The sequence below is a fragment of the Cucurbita pepo genome, chromosome 15 (genome assembly GCF_057944985.1).
Source record: "Cucurbita pepo subsp. pepo isolate OVF chromosome 15, ASM5794498v1, whole genome shotgun sequence".
Taxonomy (NCBI): Eukaryota; Viridiplantae; Streptophyta; class Magnoliopsida; order Cucurbitales; family Cucurbitaceae; genus Cucurbita; species Cucurbita pepo.
The window spans coordinates 9259108-9271640 of NC_141812.1; the positions used below are offsets into that span (position 1 = coordinate 9259108).

At 38.6% G+C, this 12533-nt stretch overlaps 3 protein-coding genes across 5 annotated transcripts; 2 read left to right on the forward strand and 1 right to left on the reverse strand.

Annotated features, from left to right (window-relative positions):
• Positions 1 to 296: 296 nt before the first annotated feature.
• On the forward strand, positions 297 to 2149 carry LOC111811307 (16.9 kDa class I heat shock protein 1). Its single transcript, XM_023698088.2, has 2 exons — positions 297 to 503; positions 1581 to 2149. Exons 1-2 carry the CDS (start codon positions 362 to 364, stop codon positions 2039 to 2041), a joined length of 603 nt encoding a protein of 200 aa, XP_023553856.2. The 5' UTR covers positions 297 to 361; the 3' UTR covers positions 2042 to 2149.
• A 1397-nt stretch (positions 2150 to 3546) lies between these two features.
• LIP1 (lipase 1) lies at positions 3547 to 9597 on the forward strand. 3 transcript variants are annotated; one of them, XM_023698048.2, is made up of 10 exons: positions 3547 to 3786; positions 4519 to 4629; positions 5166 to 5306; positions 5718 to 5828; positions 6593 to 6736; positions 6821 to 6861; positions 6965 to 7041; positions 7538 to 7633; positions 8804 to 9115; positions 9252 to 9597. In XM_023698048.2, the coding sequence occupies exons 1-10, from the start codon at positions 3610 to 3612 to the stop codon at positions 9260 to 9262; spliced, it is 1221 nt and encodes a 406-aa protein (XP_023553816.2). In that variant the 5' UTR covers positions 3547 to 3609; the 3' UTR covers positions 9263 to 9597. The 3 variants fall into 3 exon arrangements, with proteins under 3 accessions (XP_023553816.2, XP_023553815.2, XP_086974166.1); XM_023698047.2 differs by having other exon boundaries at positions 9278 to 9597; XM_087118040.1 differs by lacking the exon at positions 9252 to 9597 and having other exon boundaries at positions 8804 to 9229.
• A 281-nt stretch (positions 9598 to 9878) lies between these two features.
• Positions 9879 to 12533, reverse strand: LOC111811267 (gallate 1-beta-glucosyltransferase 84A24). The gene is made up of 2 exons (XM_023698035.2): positions 11261 to 12533; positions 9879 to 10433 (listed from the first exon to the last, which is right to left on the reverse strand). The coding sequence occupies exons 1-2, from the start codon at positions 12239 to 12241 to the stop codon at positions 9963 to 9965; spliced, it is 1452 nt and encodes a 483-aa protein (XP_023553803.2). The 5' UTR covers positions 12242 to 12533; the 3' UTR covers positions 9879 to 9962.

Sequence of the window (12533 nt, forward strand, 5' to 3'; positions counted from 1 at the left end):
AAAACCCATTATTTATAAAATAATAATAATAAAAAGAGATATTTTAGATTTTTTTTTTTAGTTTAAGAATATTTTTAAATTTTTTTAAAGAGTATTTTTGGTTACTTTATTCTTTATAAAAGTTAAATTAACGTAGGCCACGTGTCGTGTCGTGAGAGCATTCTGCGAAGTGCTAGAGAGCGGTGGTGTGGTCTAGAGACATCTAGATGGGTGTGGAAGCAGTCAGAAGCGAACAGTTTATCCACAAATGGCGCCTCATACATCGCCGTGGGCGTCCTATAAAAGCCTCCTCCACCCACAATCCCACCATCCAAACTGCAATCAACGAAGCTTTCTGTTCTCTGTATTTGAGAAGACGGCGATGAGTATGGGGCTACCACGAACCATGGTTTGCACGTTTCTTCCACTCGCAGTGTTGCTGTTTGTCACCCACCAACATGCCGCCCACGCTCTCATGCCCTACCGCTCCATCTGGGACATCATGCAACCAGCCATCATGCAAGGTAAAGTTGAATCTTCTGATATTGTTTATTTGGACTCATAATCACCTCATTTATTAGTTAACGTAGGACTCATTCTCGACAATTTTTAACCGTCTTCTTCTCATAAGTACACTATAGTGTTTTCTTGAGGCCTATGAAGCCTTCAAATTATAGGATTCACCTCAATCTTTCTCGAATAATGGTAAGATCTTCAACGCATAAGGAGTTGATTCGTCTCATCTTGACTAATTATGATATACTATCGAAGTACTTTTTTTAATAATACCAGTTTTCTTTTTGGATCGAGAAAGTGGGTACCTATTTTATAGCGGTAACCAGTTCTAATAATGCATTTTGCATTTTTTGGATCGAGAAAGCGGGTACCTATTTTATAGCGGTAACCAGTTCTAATAATGCATTTTGCATTTTTTGGATCGAGAAAGCGGGTACCTATTTTATAGCGGTAACCAGTTCTAATAATGCATTTTGCATTTTTTGGATCGAGAAAGCGGGTACCTATTTTATAGCGGTAACCAGTTCTAATAATGCATTTTGCATTTTTTGGATCGAGAAAGCGGGTACCTATTTTATAGCGGTAACCAGTTCTAATAATGCATTTTGCATTTTTCCGATCGAGAAAGCGGGTACCTATTTTTTTTCCGATCGAGAAAGCGGGTACCTATTTTTTTTCCGATCGAGAAAGCGGGTACCTATCTTTTTTTTGTAGCGGCAACCCAGTTCCAATAATGCATTTTTTGGATCGAAAAAGCGGGATTGCTCGACGGAAATTGGTTCCATTCAATAGTTAAGAATTTTTGACGGTATCGAACTTCGATTTAGTGTCAGAATTTCCGTCACTACCTTCTTAAATAGCTTCTTCCTAATCGTGGCTTTTTTTTTTTTTTGGCTTTTTTTTTTTTTTTTCTTTTCCTGGAGCTCTATACAAAAATAATATAACCCTTTTGTTCGTTAAAATTGCACCATTTTGTTCGATGGCTGGTTGGCATGGCTCCGATATCATATCATATCATGTTACCAACTTAATGTTTTGAACCTAAGCTCTCATGGTTTTACCTTAATCCTTATTATTCCGCACAGGCGGGTTCTCGGAGGATCCATTCAGAATCCTAGAGCAGAGTCCCCTAGGCGTTCCAAGGTCAGCGGTGGACACAGTGTCAATAGCCCGCACAGACTGGAAGGAGACAAGCGGGGAGCACATGATATGGATGGACATTCCCGGCGTGAAGAAGGAGGATTTAAAGATCGAGGTGGAGGAGAAAAGCGTGCTGAGAATCAGCGGAGAGATGAAGGGAGAGAGCGAGGTGGAAGGGGAGAGATGGCACCGGGCGGAGAGGAGTTCATCGGGGAGGTTCTGGAGGCAGTTCAGGCTGCCGGGGAACGCAAACATGGAAGGGATCAAAGCCCACTTGGAGAACGGGGTGCTGAAGGTGACGGTGCCGAAGCTGCCGGAGGAGAAGAAGGAGGCGAAGGTGGTGAAGATCGAGGAAGGGAGCATGTCCGGCGGCGAGGATCTGAAGCCTTCCAGAGCTGACGTCTAAAATAATGACACGGATTTTGAAGGATCTTATTTAATAGGTTTATGCTTTGGATGTAATTTCTATGAGAATAATAAATTTTGGAATATATATTATATGATTTAATCAAAATTTATAGCTATTTTCACTAATAATTTTTTTTATTTAAAATTGGGAATATTAATTTTAGATAAAGATTATATATATATATATATATATATATATATATATATATATATATATATATATATAGAGGATGATTTCGAATTAATTTCGAACAAAAATAAGTAAAAATAACTAGAAACTTTTATTAATATAATTTAATGAATGAATATTAATTTCTAGGTAAAGATCATATACATGGATGATTTCGAACTAATTTCGAATAATTTTGAATAAAATAAGTAAAAATATAAATTTTTATTAATATATATTTTAAAATATTAAATTAATATATTAATAAAAATATTAAATTATATATATTAATATATATTTTTATTAATAGTATGGGACCAACATGAAATTTGTGGTGGGTAGTAAAACACCGATTCTCCTCTTGAGACTTAATTCGATCTTCATAGATTTTTTGAGATATTTTATTACGAAGTTTTGTTATTGCATCTATAACAGCTTTGGGTTTATTATATATTGTTATTGCATCTATAAGAGCTTTGGGTTTATTATATATATTTTCTTACGAAGTTTTGTTTTTTTTTTTATTATTTTAGGTGGACAATCCGGCAAATACACAGGCAGGAATTAACTAGATCTTGGTATCATTTTCATAGCACTAGATCTTGGTATCATTTTCATTCATAGACAACCACTGATAAGAGAAAGAGATGCTGTCTATGATTACTCACATATTATTCTAAATTATACGTATCCATTAATTTGGAAAACCCGTAGGGATATACAAGAACAAACAATTTTTATTGGAAACATTCCTCTAATGAATTTTTCGGGAACTTCTATAGGACTATACAGAATTGGGATCAGTCAAATATTAATAATATATATATAATTTAATAAAAAAAATTATAGTTATTTTTACTTATTTTATAATTATTCTCAAAATTACTCATATTGGCCCCTACAGTTATTATTTTGTTTAATATTGGCCCAGAATTATTATTTTGTTTAATATTGGCTTCATATTATCCAATAAGATTATTATTTAATTTAAAATTGGCTTTAAATTATCTAAATAAAATTATTATTTGATCTAAAATTGGCTTAAAATAACCCAAATAAAATTATTAAATTATTATTTCCCAAAAAAATATCAATTTATGGCTCAAATAATAATTTATGTTCCTCCTAAAATTTGTTCCATTAATGGATAATTTGACTTTTTTTGTCGTGATGTTTTTTTTTAATTCCTAAATCGATTTTTGATTAAGAAACACGTTTTTTCCAAATGAAAATCCTGCCCTTCTCAAGCAAGGAATAACCTACACGCGCTTTCAGTTGCGCGTGAGCGCGTGGGCGCAACCACCAACGGATTCGATGGGTTGAATGGACGGCCAGTCTTACAAATTCGCGTCTAATTTGGCTCGCTGTTACTTTGATGGTCAATCTTGTTCCTGAAGATGGCGAAGCCATTGATGGCTATGGTATTTCTTCTTTGCTTCTTCGCTCTCCATTCTGCCGATGATTCCTCTTATCGTTCCCTTGAGTACTCGATTCTCCCTCGCGCTCTGTCTGACCAGAAGTCCTTGTGCTCTCAACTTGTTCAACCTGTTGGCTATCCTTGTGCGGAGCATCAGGTACTGTGCTTCTCTCGTATCGGTTCTGATTCTTTGGTTGATTGATTAGTGGAAGTAGTGGATTAGGAATTGTTTGTGGATGTTAGTGTTCATTGCTCTGTTTTGACTGGGGAAACTGGAGTGGATTTAGTCAACTAATTGGCTCTAACGCTTCTTGTTTGAGAGTTTTTTTTTCCCTCTCTCTCCTGAGGTGAGAATGATGGAATGATTTTTCATTTAATTCTTAGATTCGATGTCTGTCCTGGTTTGATTTGTTTCTGTCGAGTTTCTGGATAGTCCGATGCGTTTGTATTGTTCTTTTTGTTCATGATAGAAAGTATGAGTACAGAGATAATACGCGAAGGAAAATGACCGTATTGGCTTGATTTTATCGAATTTTCATTAGCTATTTGGAGGCTCAAGCATTTGTAGCGTATGTTGGATGATGAAAGTCCCACGGCTAATTTAAGGAACGATCAATCAAGGAATACTATCTACATTGGTATGAGGCCTTTTGGGGAAGCCCAAAGCAAAACCATGGGAGCTTATGCTCAAAGTGGAAATATCATACCATTGTGGAGAGTCGTGTTATACATATGTATTTTTAAATAGTATCTTCTTTTTATCACTCTCTTGAATTCTGAGGAATGCTATTCATTATTGCAGACCGGGCTGATGAATTGTGGTTTTAGGGGCGTACTTGATTACGGTTGTGCATTACTGACGGACGTGATTTTGTTATGAATTTCTTAGATACAAACGAAGGATGGATTTTTATTGGGTCTTCAACGAGTATCTTCATGCGATGGAGAATTGGAAAAGCAAAGGGGCCCTCCAATTTTGCTACTCCATGGACTGTTCATGGTGAGTCTTCCTACAGTTTTGCAACTGTATTTGCAAAATTACTTTACTCTTTATGGTTCAACCCTATCAGCGATAGTTAGAAAGATTTCAAGGTTGCCTGATATTTTTATTATACTATTGAGACTTATCTCGTTTCTTTGAAATTTTTAACTGCATCATTTCTACAAATTCCAGTAAAATGATTAGTTTTCAAGAAAAAGTAATTATGGTTTTCTTTTAGGTCAGTATTAACCTTAAACTTCTACAGTCCAATTGTTCAAACATGCCTTCGAGTTCGCTTAAAGAATGGTATTGTAAGATGAATGACATAAAGGCTCCTGGAAAATTTTTAGCCAAGAAAGTATCTTATACTTCTGTCTTTCTTTTTCTTTTTTTTCCTTGTTATTCTTCTCCCTTCTGTTTGCTGCACATTTCAAAGCATTTTGAAACATGGATTGTGAATTTTGAATAATCTGTAGACTGGGATCATTCTTACAGATAGGAGTTTCAACTACTAGCTTTTTATTTCTTTCATTGCCTGAACTGGTGCTGTGCAGGGTGGCGATGCATGGTTTTTGAATTCTGCAAGAGAATCTTTAGGATTTATCCTTGCAGATAATGGATTTGATGTGTGGATAGGAAATGTGCGTGGAACTCGGTGGAGTCATGGGCATACATCCCTATCAGAGGATGAGAAGGTACTTATATTACTTTATTATAATATGCCTAAGGTGGGTAAGATGCTAATTAAATGCAGAGTAAGAACATATTAATAGAAAATTTCTTCATTGTGTTATGTGTATATTGGATGTATCTAGAAAGTTATATAACATACAAACATGCTGCTGCTCTCCGTGCTCAATGTGTTGAGGTGGAGAGTATCATACAGTTAATTTTGGAGGTTCAAACAAATTTGAGTGAGTTTTTTTCGGAGTTTTGCAGTTACATGACAGATTATATTTAAGAACCATTTGTTTCATGCTAACTGTGTTCATTTGCTAAAGCCTATTTTGTGTCGAATCTCTGCACTATATTGACAGTAATGTAACATAAGTTGAATATGTTTAGTTTCTGGTTATGTCTTTGACTCTAGCATATTCTGATTGTAGGAGTTTTGGGATTGGAGTTGGGAAGACTTGGCTTTGTATGATCTTGCAGGCATGATTGACTACATAAATTCATTGACAAAGAGGAAAATTTATGTTGTTGGGCACTCACAGGTCTCACATACCCTCTGTTATAAGATTCTTTGTTGAGGATTGTTGTGAGGGATCCCAAGTTGGGCTAGAGTTTATAAGTAAGGAATACGTCTTCATTGGTATGAGGCCTTTTGGGGAAGCCCAAAGCAAAGCCATGAGAGCTTATGCTCAAAATGGACAATATCATACCATTGTGGAGAGTCGTGATTCCTAACATTCTTTATCTGAAATTTTTTACTGTTGCATTTGTGCTGTGATGTCCCACATTGGTTGGGGATGAGAACAAATCACCATTTATAAAGGTGTGGAAACTTTCCCCTAGCAGACGCATTTTAAAGCCTTGAGGGGAAGCCCGAAAGGGAAAGCCCAAAGAGGACAATATCTGCTAGCGGTGGATCTGGGCCGTTACAAATGGTATCAGAGCCAGACACCGGACGATGTGCTAGCCTTCTCGTTGTTCCCCGAAGAGGGGTAGACACGAGACGGTGTGCCAGCAAGAACGCCGGGCCCCAAAGGAGGGTGGATTTGGGGGCGGTCCCACATTGATGGGAGGAAGGGAAGAGTGTCAGCGAGGATGCTGGGCCCCGAAGGGGGGTGGATTGTGATGTCCCACATTGGTTGGGGAGGAGAACAAACCACCATTTATAAAGGTGTGGAAACCTTCTCCTAGCAGACGCGTTTTAAAGCCTTGAGGGGAAGCCCGAAAGGGAAAGCCCAAAGAGGACAATATTTGCTAGCGGTGGATCTGGGCCGTTACATGTGTCATCTTTTGTCTTTTTTCTCAGGGAACAATTATGTCTTTTGCTGCTCTTACCCAGCCAGACATAGCCAAGAAAGTTGAAGCAGCTGCTCTTTTAAGTCCCATATCGTACTTGGAGCATATCACTGCTCCATTAGTACGTCTAATGGTTGACACACATCTCGATACGGTATTCCTGGCTTGTTATTGTGTAATTAGCATTGTTAAATGTATTATACTAGTAATAAGCTTGTTCCTATATTTTTCTCGGCAGATAATTCTTGCCGCGGGATTTCATGAACTCAACTTTAAAAGGTTGTCATCCTATGCTATGTCCTATTTTGATTCTGTAATTGGTTGCATTTTTAGCTTCAGTATAATCATGACACTAATGTCTATCTTTTGTACCCTACTTCAGCGATTGGGGAACAGTCCTTTTAGATGATCTTTGTGATCGGCTCGTTAACTGCATCAATGTTCTAAGTTCAATAACAGGTTCTCTAAATGCAAAGCGCATCATGTTTCTTTCTCTTTTCTTATTTTCCTTCTGTTTGGCTTCCAATCCAGATAGGAAATTCTTGCTACTTTTTAATTATTTAGTTAATTGTCTAGCAATTCAAGAAATGGACTACCTACTAGCTAAGCTTCCATTTTTTACTCTCATGCATATCTGCATTTTCATCCATTTTGTTGAACTTAACTTTATATACAGCTTTTTCAGAATCTAAATGCCCTTGGATGGGAAAATTTCAATTATGGGACTTAAAAAAATGTCATGATTCAATAATTATTGATGTCAGGATTGTCATGTTTCTTCTTGTAGTCGAAACAATTTGGTTACAACTAGAAAAGAAACTCGATAATGAGTTTTTGATTGGAAAGACTACAAAATGTTGCTTTGTTCTTTATAGGAAAGTATCAAGTTTGAATGTTCAATCTATTCAATTGCAGACGTTAAATTTCCTAACAAGGCCTTCTTATAATGTGGCAGGTGAAAATTGTTGCCTGAATGGCTCACGGTTCGACTTATTTTTCGAATACGAACCACATCCATCATCAGCAAAAAACTTGCACCATCTTTTCCAAAGTACGCTCTGCAGTATCCTCTTTAGCTTCATGTTCTATTATACTATGATTTCGATGAATCTATAAGTTTTTCACTTGCATATCTGTTGGGATGTTACTTTTAGTGTTCCCTTGTGAAGTCTAATATAAATCCTTAAACATTTGATTGTGAAACTTTGTGAGACTTCTCTAGGGAAGTTACTTTTAGTGTTCCCGTGAGACTACTCCATAAAGGGATTTCCATATGCTCTTTAATCTCTTTCCTGAGCGACTTTTCATCTCCAATAAATCCCTCGCTTTCCAGTTTTCATCAACTTTGTCTCTGATTCAAGCTACCCCTCCAGCTGCTCAAGAAATTCCAGAACCATCATCCCCTTATAAAAGCCCGAGGATCCTCCCATCCTTGATTGAATTTCTAGTACCTTCCCTTTCCACCTTCCCCTGTTCCTTTAAATCAAAGCTCCAATTTCTGCTTGATGTTTTAAAATCTTCTTATTTCCTTTCACGTTGGCTGGGTGCAAACAACATGACCAAATGTCAGATCCCACATTGGTTGGGGAAGAGAACGAAACACCCTTTATAAGAGTGTGGAAACCTCTCCCTAGCAGACGTGTTTTAAAAACCTTGAGGGGAAGCTCGAAAGGGAAAGCCCAACAAGGACAATATCTATTAGCGGTGGGCTTGGACCGTGACACCGAACTTCGGTTATTATTCCAAGCTGTTTTCTAACGCGAGTCATCTTTGTCGTATCGTAATAAAGTGAGAACAGTACTAATGATTTAGGATCAGTTTTTCTGTTGTTAAATCTGTTGATACTTTAGAATTTGAAAGAAGAAGAATTAAGCAAGAATGTATTCTGACATCTATTTCAAAGATTTGGAGATAGTGCTATTTGTCTCTAACTGCCGTATTACCGAACTAACAAAACTGTTAGGAATCACAACTCTTTACGATGATAGAGCTTTCTCATGGCTTTGCTTTGGGCTTCCTCAATAGGTCTCGTATCAATGGAGATGTATTCCTTACTTATAAACTCATGATCAATCCTCAACAGAAACTTCTCCTTAAAAGAAAAACCGATCCTAAACCATCACTAATATCCTCACTGAAATTGAATGTTTTTCTCCTCCTGGAGGGAATGGGGAGGCTGTTCGATACAGCTGATTTAACTGCCTTCCTTTTCTTTTACCAGTGATCCGCAAGGGTACTTTTTCCAGGTATGACTACGGATTGTTAAAGAATCTGAGAGTCTACGGCCAAAGGAAGCCTCCTGCATTTGATCTCAGCCGTATTCCTAAGTCCTTGCCGCTGTGGATGGCATACGGGGGCAGCGACGAGTTGTCCGATTGGACAGATCTGCAGCACACGATCAAGGAGCTGAAGTCGGTACCAGAATTGGTTTACCTTGAAAATTATGGCCATGTGGACTTCATTTTGAGCATGAAAGCGAAGGAAGATGTGTATGATCCTATGATCAAATTCTTGAAATCCTTGGGAAAGTCAGGTAGTTTGTAAAATACAAAATGAGTTCTGGTTAATGTTATTCATTGTAAGTATGTGTTGATGTATGGGGAGTTAAATGTTGCGTTTATGTATGTATTAGTTCTTGAACTTTTTATCAGCCAGTTTCATTTTGGTAGTGGTCGACTAAGGCCTCCACATGCAGGGATCGAGTATGGAGATGACGGTCAAAATCCTTCTGAATTCAGGTAATTTGTTGGGGAGCCGTGGATACACTTCTCGATAATGGAATCCGCGGACCAATGAGGGATGACCATAATAAGGTTTACAAATTGTTTTCTGACGTCATTGAAGGCAAAGATGGAAGATTTCGAAAAACTCTACTTGACAAACGGGTCGATTATTTAGGACGTTTTATGATTGTTATAGGTCCCTCACTTTCATTACATCAATGTGGATTGCCTTGCGAGGCGAATATTTTGTAACCAAGAAAAGTCATTTAGCTTAGATAATCTTTTTAGTTCATCTTTTTAGTTCTTGAGTTTCTTCTGTTTCGTTAATGTTTCTCCTCCAAATTATAACTCAAATTCACAAAATTATAACTCAAATTCACATGTTTTTCTTTATATGTATTAAAACTCAAATGTGTTAACGTACCTGTCTTATTTACTCACATAAATCTTGCCGTCCCCACAATTTTTTTTTAAATAAAGATATACGATCTAAATAAGCATCTTATTGGCTAATGTATGTTTAGATTGAGAATAAACTCTTAAATTATGAGTTATATGAACATAATTGAACGATATATATATATATATATATATTCTTTTTAACTAAAAACAAAAGAAAAAACCAAAAAAACATGATGCTTGAAAGTTTGTAATTTTCTAGGTAGTAGAGGGACAAGTGACATGGAATCTCTCACCACAACCAATCGACCGTTTCCTAATCTCATCAATGAAGTGTTTGAAATTTCTGTCGGAGGACCCACCTTCAGCCACCGCCTTCTCCGCCGCCATTTGCCGCTCCACAGCCTTCTGTTTTATCTCCACCGCCTTGGGTCCTACCATGGCTTCTCTCAGGCACTTCTCAATCTCATCTCTTTTGATTACTCTGTCTTCTCCAACTCCACGAGACAGGCGGAGACCGACGCCGAACACATCGACGAGAAACTTGGCGTTGGTGAGCTGATCCCCCCATTGCGGAAATGCCAACACCGGCACGCCGGAGCTTATCGCCTCCACGGACGAGTTCCATCCGCAATGCGTCATGAAACATGCCACCGATGGGTGTGATAGTACTCGTTCTTGTGGACTCCATTGAACCACCTTCCCTCTCTCGCCGGCCTCTTCCATGAACTATAATAGAACAAGAAACAATATGAATAAAAATTGAATTCATGGTAATATATTGGTTTAATTTTTGTTGGGTTTAGAACGTTAGAAATCACGACTCTCCACAATTATATTATATTGTCCGCTTTGAGCATAAACTCTTATGGCTTCTCCAAAATGCCTCGTATCAATGAAGATGTATTCTTTACTTATAAACTCATGACTAACCTCTTAATTAACCGAAGTGGGACTCTAACAATTCTCCCCTCAAACAAAGTATATCATAGAGTCTCCTTTGAGGCCTATGTAGCTCTCGAACAACCTCCCTTTAATTGAGGCTCGACTCCTTTCTCTGGAGCCTTCGAACAAAGTACACCCTTTGTTCGATACTCGAGTCAGTTTTGACTACACTTTCAAGGGTCCCAACTTCTTTGTTCGACATTTGAGAATTCTATTGACATGACTAAGTTAAGGGCATAGCTCTAATACCATGATAGGAATCACGACCCTTTGAGCCCTCGAACAAAGTACACCCTTTGTTCGACACTTCGTCAATTTTGACTACACTTTTAAGGGTCCCAACTTCTCTGTTCGACATTTGAGAATTCTATTGAAATGACTAAGTTAAGAGCATGACTCTGATACCATATTAGAAATCACGACCTTCCATAATGATATGATATTGTCACTTGAGCATAAGCTTTCATGGCTTTACTTTTGGCTCCGCTTCATACCAATGAAAATGTATTCCTTACTTATCTAACCCCTTAATTAGCCAATCGTGAGACTCATCTTCTAACCATCCTCAACAGTTTGACAATATCATACCACAGTTAAAAATTTTTGCTAACCTCTTTGGGAAGAACGTGGCGCTTGACCTCGAGATTTGAAGCCGGAGGTTTCAAAACCCACAAGAAACAAAACCCAGAATTCAAGAGTCCATAAGCAATCTCATCAACCTGTTCTTGTTTCAAATACACCACGCTTCCAAACGACACGTAAACCACCGACCCTTTTGGCTTCGAGTCGAGCCACTCCATACATTCATCAATTCTCAAGCAATCACCAGAAATACTAGTTTTGATTTCATTACAATTCTTGAACAACGGCCCCACCGTCTTAATGGGAAAAATTTTCGACATGTATTCAACGATCTCAGCCTCGAGCTCTTCAAAAGTGTCGATCAATATACAAAAGGGGTTCGAGAGGTTCGAAAATTGATCCAAAATAGTCTTCCCAATTGTATGATAAATGTCGTTTGGAAGCAAGAAGCTCGGGATTTCATCGTACTTCAAAAGTGGCAAACAAGGCAGCTGAACGTCGAGATTTGGTTGGGTTTCAGATGGGAAGGGGACAGAGCCATGAAAATGGTGATAATAAATGGATAAGACAGCCAATGATTGGACCCATAAGATGGCGGAGGAGATTCCGTGGTGGTCGGCCACGTCACACACCCAAGGCACAAAAGGGTTGCCAATAACGCAGGCGACCGGTCGGTTTTCTTTGGTTTGGTTTTTCAAGATTTGGAGAAGTGAAATCTCGCCTAGTCGCCGGAGCTGCGGCATGTATTGGTCGAAGGGGATGGCGGGGCTGGTGTCGGTGAGGCCGTCGTCGAAGAATTCAAAGCGGAGGAAGCCATTGCCAAGAGGCGTTGGGTCGTCGGAGATGCTGCCGGCGTTTTTCATTCTGCGACCGGCGTTGGCGGTGGTGGAGAACGTGACGAGAAGGCCGGTGGCGGCTAGTTTTTTGCCGAGGCGGAGCATGGGGTTGATGTGGCCTTGGCCGGGGAAGCTAACGAGAAAGACATGAGGGAGGGAATCCATGGAAGTCATGTTGGATGGTGGTATGATTGATGGATTGCACTTATATAGCGAGAAAGAGCCAATCAACAATCACACCTAAATCGTCTAGACATAAATTCTCGTGTTTTTACTTTCGAACATTTGAAACCATTCATTTGAAGGGCAGGACCCTACCTTATTCTCGAACTCTTTGCCGAGCGAACTTGACTCGAGAGGGCATCTAACAATTTTCTACTCGAACAAGTGCCACACTTTAGCCACCCTTCGAACAAATCTGCCCACTTCAAGTCACGGGAGCTTCCTCTTCGTCCCTATACACATC

Excerpts from the sequence above, each read along its gene's own strand:
- LOC111811307 (XM_023698088.2), top strand. The coding sequence starts at position 362 with ATGAGTATGGGGCTACCACGAACCATGGTTTGCACGTTTCTTCCACTC. Across the intron at positions 504-1,580 it reads GCAACCAGCCATCATGCAAG|GCGGGTTCTCGGAGGATCCA; the intron begins GTAAAGTTGAAT and ends TATTCCGCACAG.
- LIP1 (XM_023698047.2), top strand. The coding sequence starts at position 3,610 with ATGGCGAAGCCATTGATGGCTATGGTATTTCTTCTTTGCTTCTTCGCT. Across the intron at positions 3,787-4,518 it reads ATCCTTGTGCGGAGCATCAG|ATACAAACGAAGGATGGATT; the intron begins GTACTGTGCTTC and ends TGAATTTCTTAG. Across the intron at positions 4,630-5,165 it reads TACTCCATGGACTGTTCATG|GGTGGCGATGCATGGTTTTT; the intron begins GTGAGTCTTCCT and ends GGTGCTGTGCAG.
- LOC111811267 (XM_023698035.2), bottom strand. The coding sequence starts at position 12,241 with ATGACTTCCATGGATTCCCTCCCTCATGTCTTTCTCGTTAGCTTCCCC. Across the intron at positions 10,434-11,260 it reads GCCACGTTCTTCCCAAAGAG|TTCATGGAAGAGGCCGGCGA; the intron begins GTTAGCAAAAAT and ends GTTCTATTATAG.